The sequence below is a fragment of the Narcine bancroftii genome, chromosome 13 (genome assembly GCF_036971445.1).
Source record: "Narcine bancroftii isolate sNarBan1 chromosome 13, sNarBan1.hap1, whole genome shotgun sequence".
Lineage (NCBI taxonomy): Eukaryota > Metazoa > Chordata > Chondrichthyes > Torpediniformes > Narcinidae > Narcine > Narcine bancroftii.
Window position 1 is genome coordinate 31,730,955 of NC_091481.1, and position 16,897 is coordinate 31,747,851.

General features: G+C 44.1%; 2 protein-coding genes across 2 annotated transcripts in view; one reads left to right on the plus strand and one right to left on the minus strand.

The window, feature by feature from the left end:
• Positions 1-3,157, plus strand: part of LOC138748016 (serine/threonine-protein kinase 33-like) — a 44,430-nt gene extending 41,273 nt beyond the window's left edge. Inside the window, exon 12 of the mRNA XM_069907715.1 lies at positions 1,364-3,157. Coding sequence (XP_069763816.1) covers positions 1,364-1,579 — 216 coding nt within the window. The 3' untranslated portion in view covers positions 1,580-3,157. The remainder of the gene's footprint in view (positions 1-1,363) is intronic.
• Positions 3,158-3,892: 735 nt separating this feature from the next.
• Positions 3,893-16,897, minus strand: part of arhgef39 (Rho guanine nucleotide exchange factor (GEF) 39) — a 72,379-nt gene continuing 59,374 nt past the window's right edge. Inside the window, exons 8-12 of the mRNA XM_069907480.1 lie at positions 14,610-14,839; positions 11,763-11,851; positions 7,946-8,078; positions 7,696-7,793; positions 3,893-4,185 (exon numbers count right to left, since the gene is read on the minus strand). Coding sequence (XP_069763581.1) covers positions 4,128-4,185; positions 7,696-7,793; positions 7,946-8,078; positions 11,763-11,851; positions 14,610-14,839 — 608 coding nt within the window. The 3' untranslated portion in view covers positions 3,893-4,127. The remainder of the gene's footprint in view (positions 4,186-7,695; positions 7,794-7,945; positions 8,079-11,762; positions 11,852-14,609; positions 14,840-16,897) is intronic.

Genomic DNA, 16,897 nt, shown 5'->3' on the forward strand with positions numbered 1-16,897 from the left:
TACAAAGATTTCAACATCATGACTACTTATTTCCACACTAATTTCCATGAGTGTGATGTAACATATTGGTTTAACTAATATAACAGAGAGGAAACCTGATCACTGCTCAATGTACAAGTTCAAAGCCCACCATACCAATTGGTATATTTAAACCTAACCAACAAAATAAGAATTAAAAGTATGCATTTATAATGGTATCCATTAAACTATAGAAGTCATTAAAATCCATCTAGTTCACCAATGTAGAAATGCAGGGTTACTTCAAAGCCAATATTGTTGCACAAGGAGGTAGAACCAACATATGAAGGAAATCTCAAATTTTCAACCGCAAGCAACATGATTACATTTGGATATAGAACTGCACGATGCTCAGCTCAGAGGCCAATCAAGGACAGGCAATAAATGCTGGCTCACTGGCAAAGCCCATATCCCACCCCACATCTGAATGCAATAAAAAAAAAATGACCTTGGAAGTGGAATCCAGGAGATAATTGCCCTGGAAGGGGTGGGGGGTGAAAACAAAAAAAACATGCCTTTCCTCAATCCTGAATTATTTGAGATGAAAGCAGACTTTGAAAGTAATTTTTTTTTAAAAACTGCTGATGCTGGAGATCTGAAACAAAACAGAATTGCTAGAAAAACTGTGCAAGTCGGACATCATCTCCCCCAACAGATACTGCTCGGCCTGTAAAACCTTCCAGCATTTTCTGTTTTTTCCCCCCACTCCTAGAAAAATGAAAGCTTATGCAAACTAGCTAATACAACTGCATTACAAATAAACAGTTTGAAAGACACTATACTGAACAAACCTCAAAGTATTTTTCTTTATTTTTAGTCACATGCATCCTCTCCCCTCCACCCGATAGATGAACAATGACATTGTAGATGATTAACCCCCCCTCAAGTTTACAGATAAAGCCTCTGACCAAAGGCAACTCTTACAAAGAAGAGATGTGGGATCAACCAGCTCTTCATTCTGGGTGACACCATTTTATTCAAACGACTTTACATAAACAGTTGCTTAGAGTAAAGCTCGACCACAGGCTGAATATTTGCTCCCATCCTCAAAAGGTTTGCTTCACTTCCGAGAACATTTACTTTTAGTTTTTAACTTGCGTATTTTTACCTATTATCTTATTTTTTTTATTTTTTTTTGCCCGTTGTTTGAATTCCAGACACCAGGGGTTTTATTGTACATTTTGGAATTACTCAGCTACAGGTATGGTGGTTTCTAATGTCCTTGACAGATGTTACAATCTAAAAGTTTTGTGCCAACTTTCCCCCCCCCACCCCCCAGAAAAGGGGAAGATATTTAAGAATTTGACCTGTAAAACTTCAGAGTTTTGTGGTGTTTTGTGTTCAGTCAACAGGCCCAGGGCAGAAGCGGTATTCCCTCGACAGCTCGCCACTGTCAGCTGTCGCAGGTGCGAAACAGGCTGCACAGTTAAATCGACGAGGCCGGAGAAAGTCTGAATCTGCAGCGAGCTCAAGAGTACTTAACAAAGTAACCAGCCACCATACACTCTGCTTAAAAGATAACCCCCCTTCCAAGGAACCCCACCACCCAGTACGAAGGTAGCACAGTTAAAGACATTGCACAAAATGGAAACTTTGAAGCAACTTCCAGCATCAAATTAATTGGCCATACGAGTTTTACTTTTAAATTATTCAACTGGAAGGCGATTCTCCAAAAGTGAAAAAAAAAACTAGGTCCCATCCCACGAAGAAAGGCAGCACCTTGTGATCACATTCTGTGTGATTCACACCCATGCTTTCTATGCATTCAGGGTCCTACCTTGGCAAAGGGCTCAGGCCCGAAACATTGGTCACGCTGGACGGTGCACGAGCTTCTGAGTTTCTCCAGCATTTTGTGTCTTGCGCTACGGTTAGCGTAGCAGATTGCGCAGTGCTGTCACAGCGCCAGTGGGAGGGACTGGTAGTCACGCGCTGTCTGCAAGGAGTTTGTACGGTTCCCCCCACCGTGTCTGTGTGGGTTTTCCCCAGGGGCTCCAGTTTCCTCCCGAAAAAAGAAACATTCGCAGGTTGTAGGTCAATCGGGCGACGTGGGCTTGTGGGCCGAAAGAGCGTTACTTAAAAAATATACTTGGCACTCTTTGCCCAAGAGAACTCTTGCTGGTTTAGTGGTGTTGGCACCAGTCCATGTCCCGCCATGGCCTTGTAATCATCATGACTTTATGATGTCCATCTGATAACTGTTTATACACAATTGGAAAGCATTTCAGACATTTACGAGCAAGTTTTAATAATATAAATAGTTTGACACAAAACTTGCATGCAACTTCATTCCACTTTAGTTTGTAACAGAGGTAGTAAAATTTAATGTTCACATTTGCTTACAACTTTAAAAACGGTGCCAAAATTCCATGCAGTTTTCCCACTCTCATTACAGACCAATATGTGCAATTTAAAGCTAACCCTGATTTTTTTAATTTAAGAAATGATTACACCCCGTGTATAACAGTGAGAGTTGATGAATATGTTTCAAAGGAACTGCAGATCATCTTAAAAAAAAGATGTCTAGACAGCAGGACATTTTGACAATTTTTTTTCTTTGAAGGGATGGGAATTATCAAAAACTTCAAACATTTTTTTTGAAGATAACAATGCCGTCAAAATGAGCCAATATCTAATAAAACTTCCCAGCAAGACCACTGATTATTTTTTTCTGCTCCCTGCAGACAAAAAAATAATTTTAATTTCAGTTTTTAAAATTATACACTTAGAACAAAGGTCATAGGAGCATTTAAATGTTTCTCTGTTCTCCCCCTCCCCCGCCCAATTCCATAACTTATTCGGCTGCATTTCGAGTGGCATTCACAATAAAGGTTGGAGCTCATTTATTGCCTGCAAGGTGCATTCCAAGCCTAATGATTATAAAATATCTGAAACAATCTCTTATTCATCATTTTGTAGCACAAATTAATAGTCATTTTAGTAACGACCAAGTAAAGGACATTAAGCAATTACCACGAATATAATCGGTGGTGAACTATAATAGATGATACAGCATTAGACCATTAATTAAACATGTTCCTTGTTTGAGATGGATCTTTCCTGCCTTGTAATATGAGCATTCAGAACCTGCTCATTAAATAATAATGTATTTGGCATTTTCAATGGCACAAGTATCATATCAGTTTAATCAAAATCACCGTTGCAAGTTCTTTGATCATGTTCTAAGCCATACATTTACATGGTATATGTCCAGCAATTCAATAACAAGTTGCTTTCATCAAGGGTACATTCCTCTCCTGTCCACCATTAGTGCAGGTCGGGCTGTTTAGACCTTCACAAAGCATCTGCAATTTGAAGACCAATTAATGGTGTAGGCTAATAAGCTCGATGGCTGGCGACCAGCAATGGCTCTGTACCGAGAGTTCAAGAGGTGGGAGCAATTGCAGGTTCATGCTTAAAAGCTCTTGACCTAAAAATCCCACACGGACACAATCCTCTAGCGACAACCCCGTACCTCAAATTCCAATGCAGAACCGATTTCTGGCAAGTTTTATAAGTACTTCTGTTCATGATAGACGGGGCCCACCGCTCTTCATGGCAATGAATTTCCACCCCCATGTGCTCCTTTACACCAATGTTATCCATCTGCCCTGATAATCCAGCTCAACATCCAACTTCCTGTCACCATGCGATGGCTCAAGTTGCTCGATTCAATGTTCAATGAGGACCATGTTTTCATTTAGAACAGGGCCACTAACGACAAGACATAATGAAGAATGGTTGTTACCTGAACTCCAGCTCCATGACGTTCAAGCAACAAGAGAGCCGCATATCATTGAAATTTGAATTTGTATATTAAAACCCACATTAACACCACCTGCATGGTCATCTCCCACCCCCCACCCCCCCACCCCAGTACATTACCTTGCATAGACCACTGGCAATCAAAAAAAAGGCAAAAATCAGACACTGAGCCAATGTAAAGAAACCATTTTGATTTGTCGAGTCCTGTCAGCTTGGATCATGAAACAGGCAGGCACAAACAGCAGATCAAGGTCTGACTCGAGGTGTGTTACAAGCCTTCTTCAAACATGGTTCAAGCTTGTCCTCTCTCTGCAGATTGGAGCCCAGTCCTTCCTGCCATGGAAGCCTCACAGAATGATGCAGTTGGTTCCTGCTTGCTCCACACCAGGTACAGCATCATTGTGCCTGGAAAAGTGAAGAGGTTCTTCTCAATGAGTGTCATCTAGGAAAGAGTTACACAATACTCAAGAATAGATGGTCTTGATTGGACCTGCCAGGAAGCTCGAGACAAGAGGTCGGCACAACCTTGTGGGCTGAAGGGCCTGTACCGTGCTGTAATGTTTAATGAAAGATCCCTCTGCTTTTCACCCATTTTCCTTCCCTCTCAGAGGCACCAGCTCTTAAGGTGGTGACGTGCCAAGTTCCTGCCACCGAAGTCGGTGTTGCTTTCAGAGTTTTAACCAGAAATGGTGAAGCATATCCATTTCTCGATCAACCAACATGATCGAATCAGGAGACGTAGAAATCTACAGCATGGTACAGGCCCGTGTTGTGCCAACCTCCTAACTCTCAATTGCCTGGAATTTCCCTATTGCATTATCCTATCGTACCTCCCTCCACCAACGTTGCTGGCTAAGCATTCGATGCACTCTCTACTCTGCGTGAAAAGCTGCCCCTCGCAGTCACCCTGCACCTTAAAAACTATACCCCTCTTGTGAGCCATTTCAGCTCTGGGTAAAAGCCTCTGGCCATCCACACGATCAATGCCTCTCACAATCTTGTACATCTCAATGAGGTCACTTCTCATACTTGGTTGTTCCAATGAGGAAAGACAAATTCACTCAACCCATGCTCTCCAATCCAGGCAGCTTTCCTGTACATCTCCCCTGCACAACATCCATATCCTTCCTGTCAAAAGTTGATGAGAATGGAACACAATATTTCAAGTGAGGCCGAACTCAGGTCGTATATGGCTGCTACATTACCTCACAGCTCTTTAACTCAGTCCCAAGCTTAGCACACCAAACACCTTCTTATCAACCTGGACTGCAGCTTTGCCCGCTCTGTGGACACTGACCCCAAGATCTCTCAGTTCCTTATCACTGCTCACAGTCTTTCCCATTAACATTGTATTCTGCCTTCACCAAAAAGAACAATTTCACACTTCTCATACCAGCCTTGCATCCCATCAATGGTCCATCTGGCAACCCTCCAGACTATCCACAGTTCCTTGTGGTAGAGCATGGCATGCACACTTCAGTTTGGGTGAATGATTAATTAATGACCAATCAGGAACTAAGAAATGAATACACAGGTGCAATGAAGTACTGGTCCTCCCTGATGTGCATCCATCTGCACATACGACCAACTTAAACGTGATGGGTTCGCGTTTCGGAGTCCGGTTGGCGCACGCATGGGAGTTAAGGGCTGGAAATTCAATATCATTCGGGCGCTTAACTTCCGTGCGTATGCCAACCGAACTCCAATACCTGATCCCGCTGCGCCCAGCCTGCGGACTAACAGGGCAAGTATGCACCTCCGACATACGCCCATTCTGAGACATGGCCGGTTGGCCAGAACTGAACATGATGCATGTCGGGGAGTCTAGCTCACTGCCGGGACTATTTACTTACATAACCCTCCGCCACAAGTGCTTTTGGTGGATGCAGAGGGTTGGTGAGCTGCTTTATATAATTGTGTAGCAGACATGGTTTTACATGCACAAGGGAAGGTTTAAAATGTTACTTAGCCTTGGCCTTCAAAGGAATGGCTCATAAGGGTGCAACCTCAGGAATCCAAGAACAAGGCCTTGAAAGATTTCATGTGAAGATTGGATTACAGACGAATGAGGAAAAGGTCAGCCATTTCTATTTATCCACCCAAAATAAAACATTTTGATAACAACTGGAAGGAGACTAGAATAGAGCAGGACTTCCTTGATCTGGTTCCTTTGGTGGGAAGTGTGAGTGAGGATATCATCGATAGACTTGAAGAGCAGAGAGGATTCAGAGTGCAAAATGAACAGGAGTAGAACATGCTGGAAACACTCAGAAGCTGAATGCTCACCCATGGAAGGAGAAAGAGAGGGAATTTAACTCCTCCTCTTTCAGCAGATACTGCCTGACCTGCTCAGCATTTTCACCACATTCTATTTCAGATTTACGGCATCTGCATTTTTTCTCCCTTAAGGTTCAGAGGGAGGTTAGCCGATGAGAGACATCCCGAGGCCCTGACTCTCACTACTTCATGATGGCATATCAGAAACCATTCAAAAAGATTTAACCAATGAAAAAAACATGATTAAAAAAAAAATTAAATTGAACACCATAATATTTCAAATACATGTGGAACTTCCACCCCAGTTCAATGAATGGGGTACTGCTAGCATTGGCCTTATGAAACCATTGGGCACCCACTCCCATTGGGACAGAGCTCCATCGCCCAGCTTGGTGGCAACTCCATCGACCAGCGCCCGCACTCCAGCTGCCCTCGGACTCCCACAGTTCTTTGCCCAACACACACTGGGCAGCGACCAGGCGCAATTGGAACGGGTCAGGGACGGAGCAGAAACACAAGGAGGGCGGCAAGAAGCTCACTGCATCACCAGGGTGCTTCCAGGAGCATTTCCTAGCAAAGGGTAGAAGGCTGTCTGCGAAGAGCAGAGATGCGCGGGAATTCCCTCAGCCAGAGGACGGGAAATCTGCAGAATTTGTTGCCACAGGCGGTTGTGGAGGCCAGTGGCAGAGATCGATAGGTTCTTGACTAGCTAGGGTATCAAAGATTTATGGGGAGGTGGTCAGGCAGTGAAGCTGAGTGGGGAAATGGCTCAGCTCATGATATCGTGGCGGGGCAGACACGATGGGCTGAATGGCCCATTGTTGCTCTGATGTCATTTGGTTTTATGGAAAGAATCAAGTTCCTACTTGATTCTAATGCTCACTCTGGAGCAGGCTCAACCCGAAACCTTTGGCCATAAAATAGTTTTTAAAATAGTTCTACGGTGTTGATAAAAATTTACACGAGAAGGGAAAGAAGAAATGTGGGGAAAGAGAAGCAGTGGAAACGACAGCTGGCAACGTGGACGACAAGGTCTTTTGATGCTCTCCTTGGTATGTCCCCAAACTTGTATTCATGGCCCTTCAAGTCCTCCAGCACAATTAGTGCAACGCCTTTACGGGACTGGGGCTTGAATCTCGCGCTGTCTGAAAGGAGTTTGTACATTCTCCCAGTGTCTGCGTGGGTTTTCCCCTTGGGGTTTCCTTCCACCGTTCAAAACATACCGGCCGGAGGTAAATTGGACAGCACGGGTTCGTTGGCCGTTACCGTGCTGAATGTCTAAAAAATTAAAAAGGAAACTGCAAGGGAATTCACCGTTTGTGATGCGCTTTGCCAAAGGTAAGGAGATGCAGGTGTATCCGAGGGGGAGACAGGTTCACTTCAGCTGGACAGCCAACACATTTTACAGAGCTGACCTCGATGGTTCAAATATGGGCCAGCCTACTAGTTTTAAATAACAAGTTAGACAGATGTGTGTACTTTGGAGCCACCTTGTGGATATGACGGACAAGTACAGGGTGGTACTGAACTATGCAAGAGGTGGTGGTGTTGAATTTGAGTGACTACACGTCGGTCAAATGTAGAAACCATAGAACTGCCTCAAATCACTCCAAGGCACCAAACAGTGGTAGAGCTTACCTTGTGTTGGGATTTGGCATCAGCTTAATTCGCTTTGCTTCTGTCCAGTCATCTTTAGAATGACTCTTCGTGCTTGGGCCCTCCTGTGGTTGGTCACTCTGTCAGGAAATTTGTGCAGAAACGAAACCATTGAGCACAACAGTTGTAACATCACCGCATCCACGCTGTTCAGTTGCTTGCACTCACTACTGGGAGCCCTTGGGAGGTAGGAACTTTGGAGTTGCCTCCATTGCTGGAACCAAATGCTTACCAAGTATCTCTTACTGCCGGCTTGAGGGGCAGCTGAGTCCGTGTTGATTGGGGTCGAAATTCCAGCTGACCGCAATGGCATTCTCGCGAGATTATCCTTCCTCTGGATGACAGTGGACAGGGATTGCAACTGCCTGTGACGTTACAAAGTTAAAGCAGAAAATTTAAGTGGGTCACGAGTTCCATTTCATCTGTCTGCCCCACGATTCAGGAAGCCAGAGGTCGAGGCGAGTGGCCGAGAACAGTCGAGCCGGATTAAGGCCAACTGATGCACTAAGCACAGTTCAACCCTTCCATTGTCCAACTGACAAGACATTAAGACTCATTAGGTGCAGAATATGAAATAATAGATTAACAATTCAGTTTTTTTCCAGGCCAGACCCTCTGTGCATTTTTTCTCCATTTTACATTGGGCCCTAGTTCAGCTGCACATGGTAAATCTGGCACTGGGAAAAAAACTCAGTGGCGCCCCTTCCCTTGGTGCACGAACCACCTGCTTACTTTGCTTAATGGTTAATCAGGCCTGGAGAACAGGTTCCCACCACGTTTGGTTCGGGCATTGTTCTCGCACGATTCTCCCTTGTTCTGATGAGCTAGACTCAAACCCCACTCGCAAACAGCGCATGCCTCCAAGAATCGGCAGCGAGCAGAAAAAATCCATCAAGAACATCCTCAACGGGAGTGGATGGGGGTGGGGAGCCAACATCTGCAGGATCAGGGCGGCATGGTTAGCGTAGCAGTTGGGGCAATTGCAGCACCAGTGACCCAGGTTTGAATCTGCCGCGGTCTATGAGGAGCTCGCACCTTCTCCCTAAGCCTGTGTGGGCTTCCTCCGGGTGCTCAGGTTTCCCGCCACCCCCCCCACCCCCTCCACCACATTCCAAAGATTAGAGGGTTAATTGATTTGGACGGCACGGGCTCATGGGCCGGAAAGGGCCTGTTGCCGAGCTGCATCTCTAAATTAAATTAATTTCACCGAAGCCTGGATACACCTGAGGTGGTCGGAACTCAGAAGCTAAGCAGGCTAAGGCCTGGTCAGTACTTGGAGGGGAGAACAGTGAGAAACACCAGGTGCTGTAGGTTTCTGTGAGGGGTTCTGGACAAAGTGGCGACTCTCTGCCTGCCTTAAGGTAGACAAAAGTTAAAGAATTTCACGTATGCTACATTCTAAATGTATTGTCATTTTGTAATTTGTCATTACGTGACAGAACCTTTACCTTTATCATGTGGGATAACCTGACCAGTGACTATGCAGAACTGAGAGTGGCAACAAGAACCTCGACTCTCAGTCAATGCATCCATCCATTGGCTCAAACTCAATACCAATGTAAAACCACAGCTGTAGTTTAAAAGAAAAAAACTGCACGTAAAAAGGAAAACAATTTAATCTCAATAACTCCTTACGGTGAGGTGTGTATGTGGGGCGGGGCGATGAAAGCGAGGACTCTACTGAGGCCCGAGCGCTCCGTCTCAGAGAGGGGAAGGTCAGAGGGGATAGTAAAAACCAAGCAGGGGTTAGAGGTGGGATCGGTGTTGTGGAGGGTTTTGGAGGGGGGGTGGAGGGAAGTGGGTTGGTGTGGAGATGGAAGGTGGGGGAGGTTAGATCTCAACGACTGGTATAAGTTTCAATTCCACAGTGCAGCTGGACACAAGCAGTTCGTCCAACTGCTGTGGAGTTTGCACATTCCTCCTAGGAGAACAATGAGGCCACTGTCTCACTGCACCAGAGGCCCGGGTTCAATCCTGACATCCGATGCTGTCTGTGTGGAGTTTGCATGTTCCTCTTGTGAGCATGGGGACTCTGGTTTCTTCGCACATCCCAAAAGGCATGCAGAGTGGGAAGTTAAATGGCCACTCCAAATTGCCCTGCTTGCATAGCGAGTTGAAACTGTCAGCAAAGTAAGATGTGTTTATGCAAGATGTAAATGGGTGGTCAGTGATCAGCACAGATGTGGTGGGCTGAAGGGTCAGTTGCTGTGCTGCATCCCTCCATGATTCTGTGAGGATGTGCTGGCTGTGTGAAGTTAGGATCCACGTTTTGATGGAGCTTGAAAGGGGTACAGAAGTCACAGATACGATTTGGGGGTGGACTAGATTGGGACCTGGACCAATCACTGGTAGAGGGTTGGGGGGGGAAGTGGATTTTGGAGGTAGCAAGGGATACAATTTACCCCATCCAGAGAGATTTGAAAAGACAGATACCACAGGAGTGAGCAACAGTGGAGTAACTGGCACTAAATTCCCCAGCAAAAAGATAATTGAACTAGGAATAATTCATTTGATGCACATCTGCTGTGGGAATTGTGCAACACTTGCCAGCAAGTGCCTGGTCAAATTTTGGAGTGATGGGAAATGATCCAGTAATGGCAGTTGTATCTTTCCACTTAGATTAGCAGAGATAAATATGAGAGGTCATGGCTTTAGGGTGAAAGGGGAAAAGTTTAGGGCAGTGGTTCTCAACCTTTTTCTTTCCACTCGCATCCAACTTTAAGTATTCCCAATGCCATTGGTGCTCTGTGATCAGTAAGGGATTGCTTAAGGTGGGATGTTGGTGGAAAGAAAAAGCTTGAAAATCACTGTTTTAAATAGTACTTCATTAACTCAATATGTGCACAGTTTCATAACTCCAAAGGAAATGGGCCAATGAGAATTTTTCTCAAGCAAAATATTTCAATAACAATTGAGCAGCGATTCTCACCCTTCCCACTCACAGAGCACCTTAAGCAATCACAGAGCCTCAATGTCATAAGGATTACTTAAGGTGGAATGTGAGTGGTAGAAAAAGTTTGAAAAACCCTGGTTTAAAGTTTCACGTCCGCTTGTTTTCCCTGGAAAAGCAGTGACTCCAGAAAAAAAAATCACAGGACTTAAGAGTTTGGCCAAAACTGTTAAAAAAAATCCATCTGAGGATTCCAGCATGCAATCAGGCCTCACAAGACTTGTAGGGATCCCAAGAACATTTCCTCCCCGACTGTTGCAATCCTTCAGCTGGTACTAAATATGCAAGGTAGGCAGGTTCTTCAGTAGTACCTCCTGCCACAGGGATCACATTACGTGTGTGGGGAGCAGTAGTTTGAATTAAATAACAAACATTTAAGATCTTGAATTATCTTTAACCATTTGTACTTTATGGAATAAAATGAACAAATTTGGTACTCCAGGGATTCCAAACATTTGTGTTAGTGAACAAGACAGCATGAAGACATTAACAGTTCTGGGCTTTTAAGCAACTTTCAAGGACTTCGTAACTATGGGTAATGGATGCTTTGACAATATCATCCATAACAAGGCAAGTAAAGGGAACTTTTAACAAGAAGCTCTTGCTCTTGGAGACTATCTGGTGCTCTGCTCCCTGCTGTGTGCATTTTATAGCAGGCTTCTTTCAGGTGGAAGGGTTATGCAGGCTTGAAACACATTCTACTTAGGGTTCAAACTGTGACCCTGCCGGCGCAGATGCAGCAGGGGTGACCTCAGTAATGACCAATGCACAGCCACCAGGAAGCTGGTCAGTGCCAGCTGATTAAACTTTTAACAGCATCCCTTGTGCGATAAAGGGCAAAATGACAACTTTCCCCCATCGCCAAGGTGTCTGTATAATAAACTAATTAGTAAACCACACAGTCTGTGGAGCTTTTAATGAGCACAGTCGGCTGATTTCTGTAATAATAACCCACGTCTGGCCCCTTTTGGGATTCAATTAAGGGAAAGACTGTCATACGCTCAGTCTGACTGATCAATGAATCCATTCTGACCTGTCGTCAGTTCTACCCAAGGTCAGTGGCTGCAGCAAAGACAGGCAGCTTGGCAAAGAAACCTACCCAATGGCAACAGACAGGCACCGGTACCAGTTGTTGATGTCTTCCTGGTCGTTCGACATCACAAGGATCTTTTCCTCAGGAAAGGTTAGCTGGAAGATGGAATGATAAAGGACACATTTCAAGCACCTTCAATAAACAGAAAGCCTTCAAAATTATGTTGGTCAATAATGTGCAAGTTTATCCAATTTATTCTATCTTTAGATTAAGCATCGTGAAACATTCAAAACTAATTAAGAATGCAATAGCACACGGTCATCAATAACTTTCATTGACAAGTTAAATTTAGACAAACAGCGCAGTAATAGGGCCCTTTTGGCCCATCCCAAAAGGGATGCCACCCAATTCACCTACGACCACCCCCCCTCCCCCCCCACACAGACGAAACCCACGCAGACTCAGGGAAGAACGTACAAACCCATTACAGGCAGCGCTGGATTCAGACCCCGGCGCTGTGCTATCCACAATGCCTACCGTGCCGGCCTTCAACTTGCATTAACTTAAACTTGCACATTAACGCCTTTTTAAAAAAAAAAATCAATCATTCCAAGGCAGAGCAGCAGGTATTGTTTTGCAAGAAAAATATGAAAGCAGCCTTAGACGAGCAGGGTGAAAATGTACAAGCATTAAGGGATGTCAACTGTAGCACTAACAAACATTTGGATCTCTTGGCTACTTTATTAAATCCGGTTTGATTAACAATAAGAAAATGGTCCACGAAGAAATGTATTTTGGTGTAAAACATAGTTGTACCATAGAATTCAAAATGAATAAAGATTTCAAATATGCTGTCATCAATTGTATGATCTAATTATGAAGTTCACTGAACAGGCCAAGTGAAACTGTTGATAATGTTAGTTCCTTGCCTTCAGGGAATACTCAAGATTTATGCACAAATAGATCCAGTGTCTGTGGAAACACAGTAATTAAGAATTTGTCAAGGAAATTTGACTCTCTGGGGCAGAAATTACATTGTAACACAAGAACAGCAGTGCACCAATATTTGTTCTGGGCATAATTTAGGATGATTATTTATACATCAAAAGGAGCCCCGCAGTAGCTGCGCTAGAATATGAAAGCGTGAACACATTATGGACTGCGGAGTCCACTGATTTCTCATTCAAATCTGTGTGCGAAAGTGAAAGATATTTTCATGAATCATTTCACTTTGCATATAAATTGGGGCATAGAATGTGCCTGTGAATTTAATGCTGTCAAATTTAATTTCTCTTTAATTCTTCAAGTTAAGATGCGAGTGGGCTCATGTTGCTGACTGCAATTTTCAATGCTTACAGGTAGTGCCAGATTGATAAACTGACTTAGCCAGAGAGAGAGAGAGAGAGAGAGAGAGAGAGAGAGAGAGAGAGAGAGAGAGAGAGAGAGAAATGAACATTAATATTCTTGCACTATTATCCCTTAAGAAATTTGTTTTGCAGGATAATGGGATGATGAAACAGCAGGCAGTTATCAGAGAAAGCTTAAATGAAGTGCTTGACAGTGTTGGTAGAGACTTCCACATATCACCAGCTCAAAACATTTAAATATTCAAGTTAAAAAAAACTCAAATTCAATGCCTTTTCTCCTTTGAAAAAGTATACTTTTAATTCAATAACATTGTCCATTTTATTCTCATCTCATGGCGATCTACGGACTTGATCCTATCTGTTAAAATTATCCAATAATTAATTTACTAATTAAATGGCTGAAAATTGCCTTTAATGTATATGCTAAATTGTCACGTCTAAATAATACGCATTTCCACTGAACTTTGTCAGCACTTGGCCCTCTTGTAATAAAACAGGTATTGTTTAAAGTTTCAAGGGTCTATTCCCCCCCCCCACAAGACAATTGTGCTCATGTCTACGAATGAAAGTAGGATATTTTATCCTTTTGGTATGATCATGGATGCTCTGGCCAAAGTCTCAACTCCTCCCAATATCAGGCCCCCGCTGCCACTTCTCTGATCTTTCAGAAAAAAACTGACTTGCCTCCTCTTCATGATCAGCAGGTGATCATGCTTTCAAAATCCTCCTGGTGTTGAGAATTCCAGAGATTTGCCAACCTTTGCCAGGAGAGACTTCAATTTTAAACGACTGCCCTTTTACCTCTTAAACAGGTCCCTTCCTTTGAGATTCCCCAATTAGTGGAAGCATCTCAACGTCAGCTCTGCCCATGAACTATTGCTTCAATGAGTTCACCTCTTTCCTCTAAACTCCAAAGATTTTTTTTAAAGCCTGATAAGACAACCCTCTTGCCCGGCAGCCAGCCCTGTGAGACCCTTTTGGACTGTCTCCGATCCAAGTATCTCCTTTCTTGAACAAGGAATCGGAACGGCACATGATTTCAGTGAAGTGGCCACTGAGATTCAAAGTGAAGTGATATTGACGTGGCTTTCAAAAAAAAATCAACACTGTGGACAGATCCAAGTCAACTTCTGCTAGAAGTGGATGACGAAATGAGAACACACACTTTGTACTCAAACTGCATCACCCTGCTTTCATCCTATCAGAGGTATTACCCTTCGCCCACCCTTCCTGTCTCTCATCTCCTTCCCCGTTCTGATGCAGTCTCATACCCAGAACGTTAACATTGTTTCTCTTGACAGGCACAGCCTGATCTACTGAGTGTTTTTTGAATTTACTGCTTCATACAAATCAATTAGTTTTCGGCAAGGCGACCATTTCTCCCTCCAACCATCTCATCCAAGCCACGTTCTCATTTCTTAGGCAAAACCCTTTCCCGCGGCTGACTATTCCAAGAAATCCTCGGAGACGAGAACTTGGTGCCAACTCGCATCAGCTTGAACAAAAAGCGCTTTTTTTTTTCCTCCCGATTTAGTGGAAAACTTACACTAATAAGCCCTCCCTGACTCTTGGTGTGTCCGAAGACTTTCTCGACGGTCCCCTCAATCAAAGGGAAAGCCTTCTGCCAGATGAACTTGTCAGAATGAACAGGGTGGAGTGGGTGGCAAGGTTTGGTCATCAGGAGAATATCAGAAAAGAGGAAGAACATCTTGAGCTTCAACTCCACGCCCTTGGACGGCACAGTAGCTAGCCAGCCCTCACGAATGTACTTCCTTCCTGTAGTGATGAAGAGATGCAAATAGTTCAGAGAGAACTTCATATTTAAGTCGGGCGACCACAAAAGGAGCTGCACTCCCGTTCTGTAGCTTCACTTGAGAGGAAGTGAAGGCCACAAAGGCCATATCTTTCTCATTAAAAATTTCATTCAAAGACAGAAATCAAAGGGGACATGCTCAATTGACATTTCTGATCGCACCACTTTGCTTTCCCTTATTTTTAACCTGTAGTTAGCAATCGTCAGTCTCAAATAGCTTAAAATTTCTCTCTGCAAGGGACAAATCCACGAATTTTGATGAGGACACTCGTGAAACATAGCAAGGGCACAGCATCTGAAGCAGGAACTGTTCCAAAGAGCGAGTTAACCCTTTTTCTCCCATAATGGGGGGGGGGAGGGGAGAAAAGAAAACACGAAACTCGTGCCCTCACGGAGCTTTTCAAAACCCCAGGATGCTGCTCAAACACTTTATAGCAAGTAGCAGTGCATGAGCTGAGCTGCCAATTCTCCCTGACCGCACATTGCTAATGACCACACTCAGGAGGTGGTCTGAGTGTGAAACCAACGCAGAGGGGATAGCCCTGCTAAACACTTCTATTTTATGGGAGGTTTTACATCTACTTCTTGTTGTGGGATCTTTACAACATTAAACTGAAGCCCTGTCTGCTCTCTCAGGTGGCGCTGAAAGATCTCAGAATCATTTTACTTGGATAAGTGCATGGATGGGGAGGAGATTGGAAGGTGCAGGTCTAACGCAGGCAAGTGGGATTTAAGCAGGAGGGCACAGAGTTCGACGTGGACAAGTTAGGTCTGTTTCCACGCTGTAACACTAGTGAGACCTTTGTTTCTCTTTGGAGGGCATAGGGAGCTTCCTAACACCCCAACGCACACCCGCCAGCATGGCACTTAGGTGGATTGAACAACAGGTGAGCTGCTACCACTACAGACCTCAGCAGCTGGAGGCTGATGAAGGGTAAGCCCACCTTCCACCCTGCCCCTGAGTCAAGCCACTGTTGCAACAATGTAGAACCTATTCTCCAGTCTGAGATTTCCAAGATTGCTATTGTCTTCTGGGAGTTTCAAATGGCAAAAGTAACCATTTAATTAGAATCAAAAGGTTATATAGAACAGAAAAAGGCCCTTCGGACCAACATGTCCATGCCAACCAAGTTGTCTACACAAGCTCATTCCACTTGCATCCATACCTTTAGTCCCTCTATATCCAACTGCGCCCACCTCTACCACTTCATCTATATATATCGTCTGTGCCAAAAAAATGGTTCCCCTCAGGTCCTTTTTAAATCCTTTCCCTCTAACCTTAAATTTTTGCACTCTAGCCTAAGACTCCCCTACCCAAGGAAAAAGGCTCCGATCACAGGTATGCCCCACTTTATGCAAATTTGCGTAAAGTGTTCACTTTTATAAAAAGCAGCGAGCCACTATAGCGGCTGTGGGCGCACCCTGAGCAGCTCTTCTTCTCTCTCCTACCATCCCACCTCCGAAGACTCACCCTGACTACACTGTACATATGTTATTTCTACTTTATAGGCTGTGTATTTATCACCTCAATAAATGTTAGTGTTATTTTAGGTTTTATGTGATAGTTGGTTTGATTTGGTAGATATTTTGGGGGTGGGGGTCTGGAACCGCTCAAAATTTTCCCCATAGAAATCAACGGTAATCGCTTCTTCACTTTAAGCCCTGTCGGCTTACGAAAAGATTCTGTAGGAACACTCTGGCTTCGTAAAGCAGGGTTTACTTGTACTTGTCTTGTTAATGCTCTTCAATTTTACAAATCTCCCTAAGGTTCCCCTCTTGGCCTACTACGCTCCAGCGTGTAAAGTCCCAATCTATCTAGCCCAGTGGTTCTCAACCTTTTTCTTTCCACTCACATACCACTTTAAGTACTCCCTATTCCATCGGTGTTCTGTGATTAGTAAGGGATTGCTTCAGGTGGGATGTGGGTGGAAAGAAAAAGTTTGAAAACCACTGTTTTAATCGTCCCTCATTGGTTCGTTATGTGCACGGTTTCAGAACTTCAAAGGAGTTTCTCCAGCAAA